The 21,874-nt window shown below is 35.7% G+C and overlaps 1 protein-coding gene across 2 annotated transcripts in view; it reads right to left on the reverse strand.

The window, feature by feature from the left end:
- The window catches only part of LOC137921291 (oxysterol-binding protein-related protein 9), a 91,382-nt gene that overhangs the window by 36,735 nt on the left and 32,773 nt on the right, over positions 1–21,874 (reverse strand). The window contains exons 7-8 of one of the 2 annotated variants that reach the window (XM_068763957.1): positions 21,142–21,240; positions 19,879–19,990 (exon numbers count right to left, since the gene is read on the reverse strand). In XM_068763957.1, the coding sequence (XP_068620058.1) occupies positions 19,879–19,990; positions 21,142–21,240 (211 nt within the window). The remainder of the gene's footprint in view (positions 1–19,878; positions 19,991–21,141; positions 21,241–21,874) is intronic. The other variant, XM_068763958.1, reaches the window with a different exon arrangement.

The raw sequence follows: 21,874 nt of genomic DNA on the forward strand, positions 1-21,874 counted from the left end.
TATCGCAGTTTTCCGGTCCCTGTATTATTTGTGATTAAGGCTATAAGCCCACTTAAGCTAACTTAATATGAACTTAACATACGAATCCGACACTTGGTCACTTACGACGGACCCCAAGAAGGCTCAAGGTCACGCAAAGAGCATTGGAGATGGCTATGCTCGAAGTTTCGCTGCGAGATAGAATCAGAAATGAGACCCGTATAAGAATCAAGTTCACCGACGTAGCTCGAAGAATTGCTCGTCTGAAATGGCAGCGGGCGGAACGACCTGCTCGTGCAACCGGTGGCCGCTAGGACCGAAAGGTATCATTCACCTTTAACTGATGAACCATCTCAGATCTGCTCGCCTGGACTGACTTACTTCTGGGCACTCGCATCCCGATTACTACACTTTTTGATAGAACAAAACATTTCTATACAGACCTATTATCAGCTGTAACAAATTAGGAAATTTATGGCAACAAAATCTTTCTATAGGGTGGACCAAAAATTTTTGCAAATAGCAACACTTGATTTCTCCAAAACCGTGGGAGTAAGGGGCCAACGGCGAGACGGAGCACATCTCGACGATGTAATTTTTAAAAAATAAATTTTAATAAATGATAATTACGGTAAATAAATCATAAACAAAATAGCATTTGTACTTTTATTTCTACACATGTTTCAAAAGTGCAAAAATTTATTGCTCACCCTATATTATGCGTAGAAATTGAATTCAGACCAACGCTAATGACATCGACGATAGCGCAGCAAGCCTCAAATAGAAATGGGTCAGCCATATTGCCAGAAAACAAGATGAGAATGGAGACTATTTTCTCTCCTTTCAACAGACTCCTGCTGACTCCCAAAGACAGCTATGGGGGGATATACCACAACGCTATACTTGACAGGCGGATGGATTGGCAATCGCAGTGTAGTATTATGGTACGCATAGTACGCTTCTGCCCATTTGCACCCCGGGCATCGAACCCGCGACCTACGCACCACTGCTCTCATATTTGCAGAGAACGTGATACGTCTTAAATAATTAATATGATTGAAATTTGCTAACAAACCAGTCCGCAATATCTTGTATCCGTTCATGAATTTTCCTGCAGTGCTATATTTAAATATATGTTGATAAGTTTTGTTTAGTTGAAATATATAAGCGAAACTTATTTATACTGCCCGTTGCGTGCGCTTGGTCCGATTATTACTGCGGGTCATTGGGTCCTTTACTGAAAATCAGTATCGGTTTCGCTGTACTACAGTACTGAATAATGATTTCCACCGTCTGTAGTTTCACAAATGTTAAGCAAACTACAAAAATCTTTCCATATTTTCATACATGAACATTATTTTTTTTTTGTTTTTCTGATGCATAGAACAAAATTGTTGATTTATGTCGATGTGTGTATTATTATTATTATTTTGTTTAACTACTACAGTTATATTAACCATTAGTACATACGATATGGGCTTTTGTATATACATCTAGCCTCACTCAACTGCAGCTTGGCCACACATCTCCGCATATCTTACTTACTATTACTGGTGATTTATACTAGCACAGAAGTATATATACTTGTTTTCTTTCTATCTTTAAATTGTTCATTTAGAAAAAAAAGTTTCTACGATTTGTGATCTAATCTTTTTCAATTAGATCAATACAAATATTATAGTTAAATTAAAGGGCTGAAACGTAACTGTATCCATCTCGTATTATTATTTTACAAAAAACTGCTTAGATATTAAAGAACGTATACCATCAGGTAAGTTTCCAATACTTCGACCTCTTACACGAAAAACATTAGATGTCGAACTAAATCTTATCATTATCAATTTAGCTGTAAGATGTCCACAGCTGTACACATGGTTACGTATTAGTCGTTCTAGCCCATAGACGACCACTGCAAGGCATAACTCTTCCTCAAAGATGTTTATGGGGGGATACACTATAAACGCCATACTTAGCAGGCGGTTTTGGCGATCGCATTGTGATAGTACGGTACGCAGAGGACGCTGCTGGCCATCCTCTAGAAATTTGTTTCTGACCAGTGGCAATCCGACATAAGTAAAAAACAAATAGAGAATTATATAAGATTGTATCCCGGGAAGGGAACCCACGACCTATGAACACAAGTCTCAATCCTCTACCACTGGGATACCACTGCCCTACTGTACCTCCGGTAAGCAGTATCTATAAATTCGTTACCATTGTAGAGTTTTAGTACTGGCAATACGCTGTTATAAATTACTCTGAAAACGTTTTCTCGTTAATTATCTACGTAAATAAAAACAGCCAAATGCTTCCAAATTCAAATTCAAGTAATTTTTGAAAAAATCGCGAGTAAAATAGTAAAAAAATACAATTGTCATATCATACACAAACTACAGAGACGTAAAATATCTCTCCCTAGCTGTCAAATTGACGTCAATCAAATCAAAAAAGGCGTGTTAGGATGTTATACAAAAAATAATATACCATAATTACAGGAATTTTGCAATGTATAAAATAAACTTTTTTTCGCAATCAATCTTAAGATCAAATCAATAATTAATATGATAATTCATGAATATTCTTTTTCTTTTAATATTGAAATGCGACTGGCCAATAACTTGTCTCTATATCTGTATTGACAGATAGTAAATAGTAATTAATTTTCATGAAATAATTCGAAATTTGAAAACGGTTTTTATACAAAATTATAATTACGTTATTTATTATTTCCCGTATCATTTATTTTTGGGTTCGATGTTTCATATATTAATTGATTAAATGATCTATATATTGGCCTCTTAAATGCTTTTTAAATCAATCCGTAATTTCTAATTTATTTTTACGTAATGCGCGCGTGAAAAATAACATCGAATGTTTTCAATATTGAAGCCGTTTTCCAGCGACCTTGCTCTTAATGTAACAATCATTTCATCATACAGCAATTTGCACGATTGGTGTTGAAAACACGTTTCTAAACTGTTTGCCGTTTAACATCTCACTAGAGAAACACGAGAGAACCAACCACCAAACCACCAACTTCCGATTGTAAACACCAAAAATCCAAACACTACAAGACAATGTAATAAATATGATTAGTTTTCATGTACATTGCGGTAATTTACAGTTGATTTGGAACAATTAAAACACTATTATGCTTACAATAAAACTGATATCGATATCGTCGTGTAAACGTACGTAATTTTGGCCTTGGGCGTCACTAGATGCGGATTAGTGACGGTATAGCATCGTCGCGACTTAGGTCCTAATTGTATGTATCGATCGCATTCGACTAACGAAAATCGACGAGATACGCCTCGCGACGCGGTCCGGCGTGCACTGAGGCAAGGCGTAACTTCGCTCAAAGAACAGACGGGTCGCGCTTGTAGGCATAAAACGAAAATAATAATCAGCTACTAATTAATGGATTACATTAGTCATAATGATGCATAATCTTAAATAAATATAATTAACATTTTTGTAATTACATTTTGTAAGTGTCATTAATAATAAACTATTTTCATTATTATTCATAAAGGTAAATGTCAATATCAGTAAATGCTTTATTTAGTTAGAAAGCTAATCATTTATTATTTTCCTTCTCATTTTTTCTATTTTAATTTTTTAATGTCTTTTATTTACTTATTTCACCCTCTTTTTCTCGGCAAGGCATAGGCGTTTTTCGGTAATATTTGACATTCATGAAATGCTACCTTATTATGAATTTCTAGGAATATATCCTCTTTTGAGATGTAATTCAACTACTTTCGTCCTATATTTATGTTCAAAAACCCTTGGTACTTTATCATCATCATCATATCAGTCGACAGACGCTCGCTCTAAGACTCAGGCCTTTCGTAGAGATTGCCACGATCACCGATCCTGCACTGCTCACATCCTGCGATTTCCCATGATCTTAACTATGTCGACAGTCCAACTAGATAAGAAAAGGACCAATATTTAACCACTTCCGCAAATGCAGTGGTAGTCGTGCAACAAAGTGCACCGCCCGCCAGCCCGCTGATAAATGCGCATGCGGCAAACAATGCGAATTACACAACAGCCACCGTCAAATCACTCAACACGTGTTTCACCACTCCACGGGGCATCTTCAAGAGTTATGTCACACAGATTAGTGCCAAACACAGAGTCATAAATCTACTAACTGCATGTGTGGAAGTGGCTAAATATTGGTCCTTTTCTTACTTAGGATGGACTTCCGCAAGGTAACGCCTGATTCTATAGTCCAATAGTCCAACTAGAGTTGGGCTTACCCACGACGAATATTTAAAAAAAATACCCGGTTAACTAGCAAAAAATACCTACGGCATTCAATTCACGGTAACGTATATATACTGTATAAGAAGATAAATTAATTTACGTCTAAGATATTTACTCCGGATAAGATCGAGGGATGTAAGTAGCGGGTATATAAAACAACCTTTTCAAACTCCGTCAAAGTGTAGTCAGTTATTATTGAATTTCTTAAAAAAGATTTATCTTGAATCACATCTGGTATAAGATACTTTTCTTAATATTTCTTGTTACATTTAATTTTTATAATAAAAATAAAAGACGTTTCTTAACAATGTTTACATAAATACTCGAAATAAAGAAAATAAATTTTACATTTTTATTCATTGCATGAATGACTACTTGTTTTTTTTTTTTCTGATACCATAACCAAATTATTGTTTATCATTTTCTGTGGGCATACTAACAATCTAACTAGATATATGTGGTAACTTTTAATTATTCTTTTTTAAAAATATTTGTAGTAAAAAAATAATTATAAGAGAAATTGTAAACGTCGTTCATATTTGACATCTTTACATAAAGTTTAAATTTATTTTTATTATAAAGTATGCTAACAGTAAACAGCAACCTGATCGACTTACTAGTGACCTTGAACGTTTGAAAAATCAAAGAAATTATTTATCCGTAGCAGAACTTGGATGTGATATAATCCATTTCGCTTATTATTGGGAGCACCAAAACATCTATGTTTTCACCCGAATAGCCGTCCGACAAATCTGCGTTCGTCAAAAGTATTCGGCCTCAACAACTTATCGTAAAAATTAGTTATCTATTTAACAATACAATTAATGGCAATAATGAAATACTATTAAAACAATCGATAAGGGTTTTTAGGGATCCGCAAAATGTGAAAACCTTTTATTTGAAAAGTTAATACGATATTTTTGTTTGTTCTGTTTTGTGACCCATGGCTACAACAAATTATTGAATGTGGTTAAATTGTGAAGTAGAGACAGCTTATTTATTACAAAAACATCTATTGATTATATCTGTATAAGTGATTATTTTGTAAATATTTAACAAAAACCTATTATTTCTAATGTAATAAATAATAATATCGAGACCATTAACAGATATTTTTTTTCAGCCAATGGACGCCCACGGCAAGACATATGCCTTCCCAAAAAATCTCCACGATGTTCAGTCCTATGCTGCCTGCATACAGCGACTTTCCACGACTTTAACTATGTTGTCCGTCCACTCAGTGGGCGACCTACCCACGCACGTGTCTACCTCGTTAACAGATAATATATTATTTTATTTAAGACAGATCTACTACAATAGTCTCCGTTTATTATAATGATATGAATTTTACAATCTTTTTCTGTAAAATCGAATCAGTAGCGATAGAATCCGTAGACGGATAAAAGTGACCGACAAGGTAGGCCACACAGCGCGCCAAACTGACGGCCACCAGGGACTTAACCTTCAGGAGTGGAGACCACGAACCAGCAAGCATAGGGTAGGACATCCATCTACAATTTGGACATGACCCTCTCTAACCTATTCCTAATTTGTTGATTAAACTGTCCTCAAAGTTCTCAAACGTTTGGTCATACTAATAGCACAGTACACTCGTCCGAAGGCAGGGATATATTTACGGTAGATAATGCCTCTACCGTCTCTGACAGCAGTACTCTTTAAGGTGAGTGCCTCGTGCATGAACGCACTAGCTGACTCTCCAAACAGCTAGTAGAGTTGTAAGGTGTACTCTCTTCCAGAACGTCACCAAGAACGCATCAATGATTCAATCCTCGCTCGGAACGTAACCTCTACAAGTTATACAGGTAACATTGTAAAGTCAATGTCGTAAAACGCATAACATAGACTGCCTCCAATCGTTCTCTTTGGAAATTTATGGACGAGGCCCATGTCCAGTATTGGACGTCGGATGTTTAAAAATATGACGATACAATCTAGTGTATTGAAAATGCGCGAGAATTTGCGATAAATATTGCACATCGACCTTTGGAAAGAGACAATCGGCTAATTTCGGCTTTATAGAGCACTATCTCTATCCCACACTACCTATGTGACGTTTTGTAAGTCTTTGTATTTCGTGCGACAGAGATAACGGTCGATGTGCAATATTTATCGCCGGGTGCTGTAAGTTAAATTAATTTAAAATATGCGTATTATCAATATCATATTCTCTCTAATTTAAAGTAAATGTATTGACAAATGTAAGATAACTTTTTTGGTATACGGAATCAATTTAAGTTAATAAAGCTACAGGTGATAGGTAGAATATAATCGTATCGTCTGTTAGATGGTTGATCTTTGACGTGTAGTCCACCGCGGCGGCGCATCGGCGCGATCGACACGTAAACATCGGGTTCCGCACGTTGTTTATAAATAAACACGCATCTTCAATTATACGTGCAATGCGTACGCCTGAAAAAAATAGACGAACTACGAACTGAGTACTACTGTGATCGTAAAATAAGGTGAAACTGCCATTAAATGACTCTGGTAATTTTTTTCTAGTTGTCATATGACATTTGCCAAGCGTCTGGTTGTCAAAAGCTGGAATATCATTTGAAGGATGTTTTATGTTTCATACGCGTCAAGTCTCGATTGGATGCTCAATTTTTTCTTCCTTCCGTCCTTGTTTGCTAAGCGGGTAGTACTAGTGAAGTCTCAAGTTGTGGTCCTCTCGCTGCATTTGAGTCTTGGACACTCCACTGAGCATCCACCGAAGCGATCTAAGATCTGGGCGACCTTCCAATCCGGTAAAATCGTGGTATATAGCAGTTCCAGCAAAGGCTTAAAAATAATATCTTTTTTAAAATGGTGTAATTACATTCGAGTATGCCATTAACGATATTTAGGCGTTATGTACAATAGCAAAGTATAAAATTATTATTTTTAATTAACGTCAGTACTGCGGTTCAAATGTGTACGCGATAAAAATAACGAACCGTTCATTAAGGTTTTCAACTAATAAATGTTGTTTTTTTTGTTGTATTTATTTCTCTAATTTATTTGTTACGGGCGTGCTTAGTATGGTATTCAAGCAAACATAACTGCCAAAGATTGTAATTAGTGTTGAAAGGTAAACATTAAAAGTAGATAATTAATTCGTTTAAATTTACAAATACATTAGGTTACTTTATTTGTAATAAAAATATTATTGATTTAACATTTGTAACAGGTTAATTGGTTATAGATGTGAAAGTTATTAAGCGAAAATTAAATGACACATTAATGTTATATACTGACAGTACCATTATTGATGCGGCAAATTAATATATTTTTAACTTCTGTGTACTCTTGGTGAACCTAAATAAATAAATATTTGGGATACTGGCAGAGGTATACAATACAACATTATTCATATATATAGAATGATTGGAAAAGCATTTTATTAACAAAAGAGCTAAAAATTGATCCCTTCAAAGCTTTTACACCTATTTTCAAATATTCTATATAAATTCACATTTATTTTTTTCATTGGTATGCCACAAGTCAATAATTTCTGGCCGTACAGTCTAGCGACAGATATTAAACAACCATTTTAATATATATTCCATTATATAATTTTATTGTATTCCGTATAATACGCTTTGTCTTGTATATTATCATTACGTTATTTTTTATTTCTAAAACCATTGATATTTCGATAGGGTGTACCATACATCAGATGACAATGAACGAATTACACATTTTCTTAAAACCTTATATACCTATGGTCTATCGGATATTAAAAATAACGAAAATGCGAGTTAAATAGTAAAAACTTCAAGCAAAGAGGCACAATAACATATCTTCCTAGCTGTCAAATATGACAATCAAACTAAAAACAGGCATGTTCGGATGTAATCAATCAATAATATCGTATACCATAACTATTCAAATCCTACAGTGTACGAAATAAAAAAAATATTTTTCCAAATAATCATTGTTCATAACATATGAAGTTAATAAATAATTTGATTGTTCAGCAATGTTTTTATTACTTTTTTCTGTTGATATACGACAAGCCATTAACTTCTTGCAGTTTAAAGTCTCTAGAGACAGATAGTAAACAATAAATAATTGAAATATATAATAATACGAACATTGAAAACCGCTTTTTTGCTATATTATTATTACGTTCATTTATTATTTATAAAATGATTTTTGTACAGGGTGTATCATATATAAAACGACAGCAAGTTAGCTATGAATTCACCGCTATAAACTTTTTAAGCCTATATCCAATCACCCTGAATTGTTCTATTCAAAAATCGAGAAATTTACATGCGTACACTACTTAGTCACACATCTAATGTCATGCGAGGAGAAATGTTCTCAAGTAATATCGATGACGATGACGTTGAGTGGCCATCATGATGACCAGATAAGGAGGGACAGAGAACCAGCCTAGTGATTTTGTATGGAGACATCTCAAGTCTCATGTAATTCTCCAAAAACACTTGTTCAAGGAAAACGTTCGAGCGGAAAAAACTGCGGTTCGAAAACCTTCATCTTGCAGTGTCGTTTGAAAAATATTCCCGGAGATATGGAGGACACGTTGACCACATAATTAAAAAATGTATTCGCTTAAGCACAGTTCTTAAAAATATTTTTATAATGAACTTTACTATCGCCTTCCTCTATAATATTTATAACTATCTTCCTTACTTAAGTCAAATAGTTCGCCATCTTACTTAACCCCATGCTTGCAATTCCTTAACTTAAACTAGGAGGGTAATCTACGATCGTCAATTATTTTTTACTACATTGTCCTTCTCACAAATCTGACTTCCTTCATTCTTTTTTTTTCGAAATGTTCTATTATGGGCTAAACTTCCCCTCTTGTCTTTCGCTTCGTCACCCTGTGTTGACTGATAGATATTGCCAAAAAATCCGCCATAACATGTTTGGTTTAAAGTACCAAATATAAGTTTTTTTTATTTGTGTTCTTAAATTAAGTAAGAAAAGGACCAATATATAGCTACTTCCGCCATGCAACAAAGTCTGTCTTTGGCACTAATTCTGAGTTCTGTGTTTAGCACTAATAGGTGTAACATTACTCCTGAGGATGCCCCGTGGAGGGATGAAACACGTGTTGAGTAATTTAACGGTGGTAGTTGTGTAATTCGCATGGTTTGCCGAAAGCGCATTTATACGCGGGCTGGCGGGCGGTGCACTCTTGCACGACTACGATTGCATAGGCGGAAGTAGCTATATATTGGTCCTTTTCTTTTTTAAATAAATGTGATAACATTTGCTTTCGAGTGAGATTTTAATAGATATAAAAATGGTAATTTATTTTTAATTGATATTTCATTTCTAATGTAATTTCTCTTTATTACCTGCACATCTAATTGGTTTTACGATACTGATTGGTACGACAGAGATAACACGTGTGAAGAGAATTTTGATAAAATTTTAAGTGGTTGATGTATATAAAAACACAGCACTGTGCAACATATTGTATTTGGTATTGTTTCTATTTCTATTTATAGATAAAAATAGGACAGATCCTTTGTGTTAAAACGTAAATGCCCACAACGAAGGACCTAGATCCTAGAATAGGTCACGCTTTTGTCACATTTAAATACCTGTACGTAAAGTAGGTTTATGTACGAGCACTGGTAGTCCAGCGGTAGAGGATTGAGACTTGCGATAGCAGGTCGCAAGTTCGATACTATTCAGAATACTATTGCCACTGATTACAAACAAGTTTACAGAGGATCAGCAGCGACGTCCTCTGGTATCATAATACTAAAATGCGATTGCCAGTCCACCAAGCGTGGCGATTTAGGTATACCCTTTCAAATATCTTTGAGGGAGGCCTAAGACTCGCAATGGGTTGAAACGACGACACGAAAGTAAGTTTTAAAATCTTATTAACCCTTCGGTCCACACGATATCTGCCAATTGCGCGAGCTATAGCAAACAAGAGAATCGATCGCGCGCCGTGCCATTCATCTGTTCAGCCTGGCCTGAACTCGCGCAAAATTTGTACCTTTCATGACATATGTTTTTCAGAGCAAAAGATTTTTCGAAAACCATCGCGCTAATAATTGGTGATAAGTGCTGTCTTCATCATCGGAGTTATCTTCAAAGGTTTTCTTACAGGTAACGTAATATAACTGTCGGCACTATCATTTTGAAAAGGCAATATCGAATCACACTCGGCAATAGTGTCGCACTCCTCCCCACTACCATCAGTATTAGATTTCCTTCTTCTTAGCATAATGGGTATAACGGTTTCTGAATTCTTTATACGAAGCTATATTTGAAATGTGTAAACGTAACGAAGCTTTACGGGAAACTAAAGTAACAGACATGTGTGTGTGTGTGTGTGTAACTTCTAAATCTTTAATTAATACAACTACTTAAAAGTCCTTCTAACCGCACATCAACCCTCATCTGTCAATATGTCAATGCTTCCTTCCATCTTTCTATTCTGTATTTTAATGTTGCCTATTAGTATATGTAAATATGTATAATGTATATAGATGTATACATATATATATATATATATATATATATATATATATTTATACATATCTCAATAAATAAATAGTTTTCTGTTATACTTCGACAAGGTAACGACAAAGTCTATCGCGACAGCTATTGTATTTTCATGCTAAATTGCCACATTCAATTTGTTTTTTTTTGGTTAATTAAGGTAACAATCCGATACTGTGATACCAAACTATTTGTGTGTGTACAAAATGAGTCCAATAAGCTCGGTATTCAGGGCGTTCGGTGCAGAACACCGCCGCTGTAACGACGATTAGTACACACGCAACGGATATGGCGTTTTAAGTTTGACCTGTTTATTGCTTTTATACGAATGTTAATATTAATCTAGAAAACGAATGGCTAAATGAGGTAAAGAATGCTATTTACATACGTGGGTTAAGCAAATATACAGAATGATTGGTTTTAGGTGTAAAAAGCTTACAAATGGTGAAACTAACTCATTTTCTGTCAATTGATGCGTAGTAAATCGATAGTTTGTATAATTTCTAAACAGTTTTTTAACTATTGTTAATATATATTCCTGCAAACTTTTTATTTATTTATTACAACAATTTTGATCGACAACCCGTGGCTCACAATATAGATGTAACTGTATGAATACTTTGTGCAGCTGTTTTTTTTTGTTCACCTCAGTCTTGGGATGGACAGCGACTTTTAAATTTTAATGTTTTTTTTCTTCATTTTTTTATTCTTGCTTTATCTGTCACAATCTCAATGATACATTCACATATTTTTCTTCACAATATATCACATTCCTCTGGCTTACTAGTCTTCCATACATCGCATTCCTTGCTTCTCTTTAGCTCCCAAAATATCACAGTACGTTTCCTTTTATATCACAGATGAAATTAATTCTAGTCATTGGTTATATTTATATATCGATCGATTTATATATCGATAACTTATATCGATTTGGAAGGGACTGTATTCAGACCGCATTTAAAAGGTTCTATTACTTTATGACCCCGTTTTTGTGGGTCTCTTGTACCTGCTATCATATTGAAGACAAGGACTGTTTTACTTCACATTAATTTTATCCACTATGTGTTTTATTATCACTCTCCTTTTAAGTTCATCACAATCTCTCTTACTCTTTCATTCTCCACACTTTTTTCATTCACACCTCACCTCTCTTTCTATGCCACACTCTTTTGGTATATCACAGTACAGTTAAAATTTTTTTTGACAGTGATGTTGAATACATTTCTATAGAAAGAACTATACCATATAAGTTTTAATGTTAGAGTACGCTCATATTTTTAATGTCTCATCCAGCAGTCATATATTTACGTAACAGACCACGTCAAGTTCAACTCCGGCTTTAGACATTAAGTTAAATTTGGCCGACCAACATCCGCGTCTAGACTACAACTGTCTACACTACAGTCGACCTAAATACATTAATATAAATAAAGCAGTCCAAGTTCAAACCCTTCAAACATTATCTATTAATATTAATTTTACAAAATAGGTAAAAAAGGGTATATATATAGCCGTAGCCAAAAACATAAGGCACCCCTCTATTAATTAACTGTTTAATAATACAATTAACCACGAAAATATACTATTTTAAAAACAGATCAGGTCTTCGAGGGATCCATAAAACATTTGGCCTGCAAAATATTATTTTTTTTTTTGGAAATTTAGTACGATATATTATTAGTGTTGTTTATATGTGAAATAGTAGTTTGTAATACAAAATGACGAAACAGAAAAAGGATTGAGGAGGCCACACTCGCCTCCATTATAATGGAAAAGGATGCAACAGAGTCCGTCCTCAAATTCTTTAGGAAAGTTGCACAATGCATAATTAATAGGAATAAAACATAGTTAAACATAAAATATTGTAAGTCTTATTATATATTTAATCTTATTAAGATAGATTTATTGAAATTAAAATAAAAAATGTAAAAATCTGTGAAAATCTGTGAAAAAAATTGATGTACATGAGAAAAATAAATAAACTAAATAAAGCTGTGATCCTGCAATAGAAAATACAACTGAAGTGTTTGAGGATGGATGAAAGGAATGGAATGATTGAGAAAGGGAGATGGAATTATGGAATGATAGAAGGAAGAAAAAAAGATATTGTGAACTATAGGAGACGAGGACGAAAATAAAAAAATTGTTAAGAAACAAAAAACCCTGTTCCCAACAAAATAGGGGTGGAAGGAGAGGTCCCAATAGCGAAGGCCTCAAAAAAATGACGAAACAACTAGAGTTTTTTTTTTATAGAGACTCGGATAAAAACGGAGATACCTTCAAATACAGATAGATTAGTGCAAGTTTCGAGATGTACTGTGTAACTATTAAAAGGTATGCGAGACTGGTTCATACGTAAATAAAAAGAAAACGAGCAGAAGTCTTCGTCGTGGTCATGAAACTTATCCATGACTCACTGAAATAATTCTGGACTACAAAAGGATAATACGTTTGTTATCCTTAGGTATTTATAATCGCTGGTTATTTTTAACTAAGTTGTTTCATACCAACTTGTAAGAACTATATACAAAATTACAGATAAGATTTTCAGGATATTCTGAATGATAGGTAATCCCAATAGTGGAAATAAAATTTAAATATCGCCACATTTTGGCTACACATATCAGCCAGAGGTTTAATCTATCTTAAAGTTGTTATTATAAACATAGAACCGTCTACCGAGTAAGTGATACGTGATTAGAACTGCAGTAGTTTACTGTTAGTTGAACACGCTCTGGTTACGGCATACGGAACAATGATCGACGCGCTCCACGCGCTCTGGTACTGTCGACACGCGCGAAGAACACAGATTATCGTTGCGCCATGTAAAATGTAAACTAACTGTCACTTGTGATAAGTGACACACACACACACACACGCATACTCTGTTATGATCTGATAGCTACAATGCTATCCTCGCCTTCGGCCTGGGAACTTACGAGCGCGTACTGTACGACGGTGCTGAAGGAGTTGCGTAAAATAGAACAAGAGCGGAGGAAGTTGGCCTGAACAGCCACTCTATCAGAGAAAGCTGCGTCTAAATCCTCCCTGCGAAGTAATGCCTAATGATCATGCCGTGAGGACCAGAGATACAGAAGAAAGAGGATTGTTTTTAGTCGGTATTGACGCCTAGATCGAGTCCGACATACGGGACACCATCGTCAGGCCCCATGATATGTAAACGTATTTTTAAACGTTGCCCGAATCTAGAGACTTCTCTCGTCTATAACTATGACATCACTCCACCCAGTGGATGGTCTATCTACGTCGCGTCTACCGCTTCGTAGTCGTCCCTCGAGAACAAAGCACGAACGATATGCCACGCCCACTGTCATTTCTCCTCTGCTCTTCTGCAGATATCCTCTGCAGATCTCCATTTTTGATTCGACTTCGCACCGAAACTCCGAGCATAGCCCTCTCCATTGCTCTCTGAGTCTTCTTATGGGGAACGTCGTAAATGACCACGTCTCTGCTCCGTATGTATAGTCAACACACTTTGATCAAAGACCTTCGTCTTCAAACATTGGTGTATTTTGGACGACAAGAGGTTTCGGAGCTTTTTGAACGCTGATAATAACATACATTAGCACCAAATAACACTGTTATTGTTTGTGTAATCGTTACATGTGTTTATTGACAAAAGACCTTCGCCGCTATATTATTTAAAGGTCATTTCAACAACAACCTTTCTACGGTATCTACTGCTTGGTCATATATAGATTTCTAAACGGACCATTTTTTTATCCTTTATAATCGAAGCGTTTGACTTATGTCTCGCCTGATCTTAAGTCTCGTGAGGTCTTCGATGGTACATGCTCACCTAGAAAATACCTACTCACTCTTGTCTTGAAGAACTCCTAAGTTATAATTGTCTGGAATCTGACGCAGATAGGTTGTTCTTTTTAGTTATTTCTGTGAAACTATTTATATATATTTATAGCGTGTATAATAAAGAATATTAAATTGAGTTCAAAACGGAAGACCGCGGTTAGGACGGGTCGTCAGCGGCTCAAATGGCCCTTTTCCGCGCCCTAACGAGTTTAACATTTCACCAAACTGATCTCTTGACTTTCACCCGACGTTGAGTCATAATCCCTGAAGATAACCGACCCCCGCGTCCTTTTATATAACTACGGGGTCGTTGAACGGGCCAAGCTTATGAAGCAGAGTATTTTTGTTGTGAGAATAACATGTTAACAGCGTGTGTGTTTTACATTTTCTTTTTAATTAACAATGAAATGAAATGTAATATTTTTTACGAATTGGCGTTGCTAAGCGCTTTGGACACGTCAAGACATTTACGATTTAGACGTCGTTTGAGCCCATAGAAGCCTACTTGTAAGGCTCAATTCAATCTCCCCCAAAATAACTATATGAGGAGTACACAAAATGAACGACGCTTGGCAAGCAAGTTGACGAATTCAGCGTTATATTACAGTATGGAGAGGATGCTGTTGTCCATCATCTGAAAACTTATTTGTGAGCAGTGGCAACCCTATATAACTAATGCACAGAGTGTGTATATATCTCGGGAACAGGTTCTCCTGCGCTGGGCGACCAATGGACTACATTGATACAATGTAAATTCAAATGTGTATGCAAAGAGTACTATCAGGTAAAAAAGGACCAATATTCAGCCACTTCCGCACATGCAGTGGTAGTCGTGCAACAAATGCACCGCCCGCCAGCCCGCTGATAAATGCGTATGCGGCAAACAATGCGAATCACACAACCGCCACCGCCAAATTACTCAACACGTGTTTCACCCCTCTACGGGGCATCTTCAGGAGTTATGTTACACCGATTAGTGCCAAACACAGAGTCAGAGACTAGGATGGACTTCCGCAAGATAACGCCTGATTCCATTAAATATTAAAAGAGTACTATCAGGTTCGAAATGTTAATTCTATCGAGATATACTTGTTTTAATAGCTAGTGTTTATGCACGGTGCTTTGTTTTAGGTACACCTTAAAGGTAAATTTACTGTGTCAGGATAAAACTGTGTTTAAATAAGTCACATTATAATTGTAGCGTCTGATCTTTATATTCCAACGGCCTCTAATCTAGGTGTTCCGACTGATTCGAAAATATTCCTCTAGCCAGACGGCGGAATACGAAGTTGCGCGATGCAACTATGAATACTTTTCATATGACGTGTGACTTCCACAATTCATATATCAGTGATATTGATATATTCTCTCTTGAATCTTTTAAAAGACTATTTCATTCGAAATTATTGGATATATAACAATACAGTTTAAAACTGACTCTGTGACTCGTAATTATTACTGTCTGTTCTGCCGAATGCGCTGGATCAATAAATTTCTGTTTGGTAATGTTTTTGTTTTATTAACGTTTGACTTTGATTTATTAAGTGTTCTTAGTGAGATAGTTATAAGGTAACAATTGTAACTAATTTCATATTTCCAAGTTTGTAATTTCTTGCTATATTTTGTTACTGTTTATCTCCAATAAAGTAAAGTGTAAAATTTATAAGCCATCATCATATTTAATGAGTTTCACGAAATAAATGATCGATTTTGAATTTTTACAAATATAAGCCTTGCGTGTTGGCGTTCCGCATGGAACAATCATGCGGTTTACTTCACTCAAGTATCATATCAAATAAAAGTTACTCTATCGAATGCTAAGATTCTCTATACATATATAATTTCTAAACATTTTTAAAGATCCAGCAACGATGAGTACAAAAAAAAAACTCGAATGCAGTTTAATTAACTCAAATTAAAGTTAATGTAAACTTTACAAGCAATAAACGTCACCTAACAATACTGTTATTGTAAACATAAAATACTTTTACTGTCAAAAATCCACTTTTCACTTTACAGCGGAACAAGTGCGGTTGCAGCGGAGAGCGCGCGACACGGTCAATGACCTTTGACCCATTTAGGTGAAACAATGTTCCTGCATTGTACTAAACCCGTTTCTTTCAGTTTTTACGAACCAGTTACAACGATGACGTCAATGGTTTACAATCTTTTAACTGGGTCACAGAATTCAATTTTGGTTAAACTAAATAGAAACATTTTTTTACCATTCCCAAAGTATTGTAATTGATACTTTAACCTCTTCGCTGTGGTGCTTTGACGAAATATTTCAGATCGACAAAGTCAAACATTTTTAAAATCTATCATATAAAAATATTGATCTTATAATTACATTTTTTTATTATATGAATGTATATCTCTTATACTGTTAAGTAAGAAAAGGACCAATATTTAAAAAAGTAAACACAAAACAAAAAAACAAAGAGTCACTCTGTGTTTGGCACTAATCGGTGTTGAGTGATTTAACGGTGGTAGTTGTGTAATTCGCATTGTTAGTCGCATGCGCAATTATCAGCGGGCTGGCGGGCGGTGCACTTTGTTGCACGACTACCACTGCATGTGCGGAAGTGGCTAAATATTGGTCCTTTTCTTACTTAGGATAGACTTCCGCAAGGTAACGCCTGATTCCATTAAATATCTTATACTGTTAACTAATGAATAGTACACTTTATCGACATTTAAAACATTTTAAAATTAATTATAGTTTACATCTGTCTGCGGGTTTTGTACTGCTAGAAGATATTGGCCTATCATATTTGTATAAAAAAAAATGTATTTATATTTCAGAGTGGTCACTATCTAATTTATATAAGTGTATAATCTTTAACCTAACATTGCTTTATGCTTATAAATAAGTAATATACTCATCCCTTTAAAACTTTTACATCTATTAGCAATCATCCTATATATGTTTTAAGATTCGTACGATATAGTTATAGATATTAATTGTATATCAAAATAATATGTAGCTCATATAAAGTACTGTTAGCGACATCTAGTATAAGCTATGTAAACTTATGTATGACTGCAATAATAATAAATATCTTTTTAGTCTGTTCTATGAATGTGAACAAGTCGTTTCAATTAATAATAGACAATATGACTCCTTGGTTGTGCTGGTTTCACGTAATATTTATGATCAGCATGGTTATATATAAAAAATTGGTATTAGAATGTAACACTGTGTTTTCGTGGACCACACGTTCTATCTCTTTTTGTTTTGATACCTTGATTTGACTATTTTTTTTTTTTTCGTCCGTCACAATATCTTACATTCTATTTAAGAGACTATATTCTACCAGTGATTTACGGCAGGGAAACTTGTTTCATTCTGCGCTTCCGCCAAAAGCCACGGAAAGAACTACTATCGGGATTTTTCCCAATGGAAGCGAAGAGATTCTTAGACAAACAAATTGTTTTTTATAGAAAAATAGGCAATGAGCAGTATACATAGCGCTCGGAAACGATAGCCGCTGAGGTCTTAATGTTCTAGAATGAAGGTCCACCCACAGTGTGACCTTATTAGGGCGACCGGAAAACACAGGTTGCATATTTCTTACTGGAAATATATGGACTATATCCAATGGTGGACGTCTTACGGCTTTAACGATAATTACTGTTTGACCGAAGAAATAAGATTTCGGATATTCATCTTGACCAGTGTTTCCCAATCTGCCTCTTTGTGGGTTCCACGCCCACAATTTGTAAAAAAAGATGCTCTTAAATTTCAGCGTAGTTTTTAGTAATTTTTTAAAGCGTAACGTTGTACGGATTCCACCAATAAGATCGTTTCTTCCGGTGGGAATGAGAGGAAGGCGAGCTATCACTAGTCCTTGTTAGATAGTAGTCAGACCAAGGATTTATCCATCAAGTTTAATACATTATCTGTTCATGTAAACACTTAAATACAATCACAATTACCAAAGTAAGTGACATATAAGACAGCGTGCAGAAAACACATGTCATTTCGTGGTTCATCTGTAACAGAGGGAACACGAACCACGAGAAAACTCGTGAGACGTTTTTAATGTGTTAATTCGTGGTTGGAACCACAACTCAAAATTCCATAGTTCAATCTTTATATATCTGTCGAGTTTTCTAAACATGATAGTAATATAGCTGCAGGTGGTCCACCGGTACAAACTAAATTTTTAAAGTGGAAACCGTTCCTCGCATCCAATAAACTCGTAATCTCAAAAATTAAATCTTACAGGAGAAATTAAAAACTTAATTTCTTTAATAACTTCCATCATGTTCAACTTACAAGGGTTATTTATATACCAAATCAAAGCTACTTTTTTCTGCACCCATGTATTTAACTTCTGTTTATATATTTTGAAAATTATCTAAGTTATAACAAAAAACAGATTTCACTGAAATTAAATATAAACGTTTTTTTAGAGTATGTTACGATGTAAGCCGTGCGAAATTTGAATTTGACCATCATCAGTATGTTTGCAATACGATATTATTCATGCGTACATTTCTGCAAACTTCTACACCGCAATATTTTTTTTATTTTTTTCGAGTCACATTGGTTTAGTTTGTGATCGATTCATTAAAACAGATTATGGTAATAAGATATCACCGTAAATATATTCGTAAAAATCTAAAAAAGTAGCTAACGTTTTCCTCGCGAATAATATAATTTTCGCTCTTACGATTCTAATTGAATTTTTTCACTTTTCAATTACATCGTAATAGTCGTTTACAATTACGAGCTTCATTAAACCATTTACGTAACAGGCTATTACTGGTTTATCCGTAGAAAACATGAATGGTCTAATAAATCTAATATATAAAATTCTCGTGTCACGGTGTTCGAACTTGAACTCCTCCGAAACGGCTTGACCGATTTATACCAAATTTTACATGCGTATTCAGTATGTCTGAGAATCGGCTACTATCTATTTTCCATACCCCTAAGTGATAAGGGTGGTCCACCCCTAAATTTAATTTTTAATTTTTTTAGACAATTTTTTTGGTTTTTATTTTATTATGATACAGCATACAAAAATACATACAAACCTAAATTTTCACCCCTCTACGATCAACCCTTATTTTACATTTGTTAATTAAAAACTTTAATTTTTTTTGCAAAACAACGTTTGCGGGATCAGCTAGTTGGTATATAAAAATCTCCTTAATTTTAAATTAGAAAAAATGCCAGAAAGAAAATCACCAGCTGCCTGTAGATGCTGAATTTGACAGAAACGAAACAAGCATACAATAGCATAATATAGGTTTGTTCGGTAGCAAAGCAGCACTAACCTGGGCGCAGGCTGTATCGTCCCGGCAGGCTCGTCGTCAGCGTCGAAAAAGTCGTCTTCACCCTCGGAGGAGGAGTACGATGTATCCGGAACTAGCAGAGACATCGCTTGTCCTGGTCAACGGAAGAAATTATTTTGATGATCATGTGTGGATCGATGCAAGAATAACACGGGTTAAGAGCTATCTATGCGCCTAGGTATGCTTTAATAGGTCCATCCAGCTTCTCTACATTGAAATGACATCAGCATCTTGATGTGAAGTCTATTGAATGTGCGTAGGAGGAAGTTCTTAAAAAAAGTAGTGAAGGGAAGTATTTAAAAAAATAGATGAACATTGATAACCTTGTCATTGAGAACTACATTTGTAGATCGAAGGTTAGATTTATAAATTTTTTTAAGGAGGTACAGGAAACAAGTAGTAGTCAGGCAACATCATCATCATCGACGGCTGTTGGAGCCGAAAGGTGACGACCACGAGCAAGTAGACGCGGCATGGTCACTTCCACTAGGTGTACAGACAACATAGTTAAGGTGGCAAGTCGTTGCAACACCTGTAAATATAGCAACATGTATAGGAGGTTTGTGCCTTGCAGAGGTAGTCCATCGGCTGACATGAAGAAAGTAATAACAAAATTATTCATAAATTTTTCGCATATATTATACCAAAGCAGTTTCCATCATCGAAATGACAGTTAAAAAATTCATCATCAGAACAGTGAAAGTAATAATGGAGATGATCACCTGTTGCTGTTTATTTTTCGTCTTAAATTACGGGGGGGGGGGGGATAATTCTATACTACGTAAGAAAGGGACCAATATTTAGCCACTTCCGCACATGCAATGGTAGTCGTGCAACAAAGTGCACGAACACAGAGACTTTGACTTTGACTCTGTGTGTGGCACTAATCGGTATAACATAACTCCTGAAGATGCCTCGTGGAGAGGTGAAACAGGTGTTGAGTAATTTGGCGGTGGCGGTTGTGTGATTCGCATTGTTTGCCGCATGCACATTTATCAGCGGGCTGGCGGGTGGTGCACTTTATTGCACGCCTGGCTGGCGGGTTGGAGCTCCCAGTGTAATATTATGGTATGCAGAGGATGTAGCTGCTTATCCTCTGAAAAGTTATTCATAAGCAGTGGTAATTCTTCTCTTGTATTCTACCACTGTGCTAACATTGTTCATTTAAATTACATTAAGCATCTATCTATTTACGACAGTACAGTCACTATGTATGAATTCTATGACGATAAAAAAAGTTCATACTGGGTGCGTCGATGTGTTCGAGAGGCGTCAACGGAAGCGAAGGTGTCACCAGCTCGCGACACTCCGCGCCAATCTCCACTCTTGGTGACAGGTCCTCGCCTGCAACAACATAAAAGCTGCAATGACCATCATCATTATTTCAACCATAGACGTTCACCGCATAACCCTCCTCCATATTCTATAGATTCCCAACAGGACCGGTCGGAACTGGCCAGCATCCAGCATCATCCGACGAATTTAAGAAGGTCGACTGTCCACCACGTGGGCGGAACTACTACGCTGCGATGGCTGGTCCGTGGTGGTCTACGCATTACCATCTCACTGATCTCATCTTCAACTTGCCAATCCGTTAGGCTATGTCTGTTACTCTCGTTCGTCTACGAGTATTCTCATTTCTGATTCTTTGTCGTAGATAATAAGAGAGAGAAAGAGGGAGACATATATATAACAACGCTCTTTATAGCTGACCGACTGCGAGCTTGCCAATGAGGCTCAGAAAGAGAGTTCACGTTTCAAGTTGTCACTTTCTTTAGCTAACAATAACAGATCGCCGTACAAAAAACTGCTGCATGTGAATACATTCTTATCTCTCTCAAACCAATAGAAAAACGAATATGTTAGAATTAAACTACTTTTAAATGTTTTTTTGGACCAGTTTCACACTGTCGCACTTTCTTGAACTGTTGCCCAAGTGACATTTGTATTCCGGGAGTTCGAGAGAGCAGAGCACAGA

The sequence above is a fragment of the Battus philenor genome, unplaced genomic scaffold (assembly GCF_028537555.1).
Source record: "Battus philenor isolate CCGP_79_NKW_IND1 unplaced genomic scaffold, ilBatPhil1.0.hap1 SCAF_19, whole genome shotgun sequence".
In the NCBI taxonomy this organism is placed as follows: Eukaryota; Metazoa; Arthropoda; class Insecta; order Lepidoptera; family Papilionidae; genus Battus; species Battus philenor.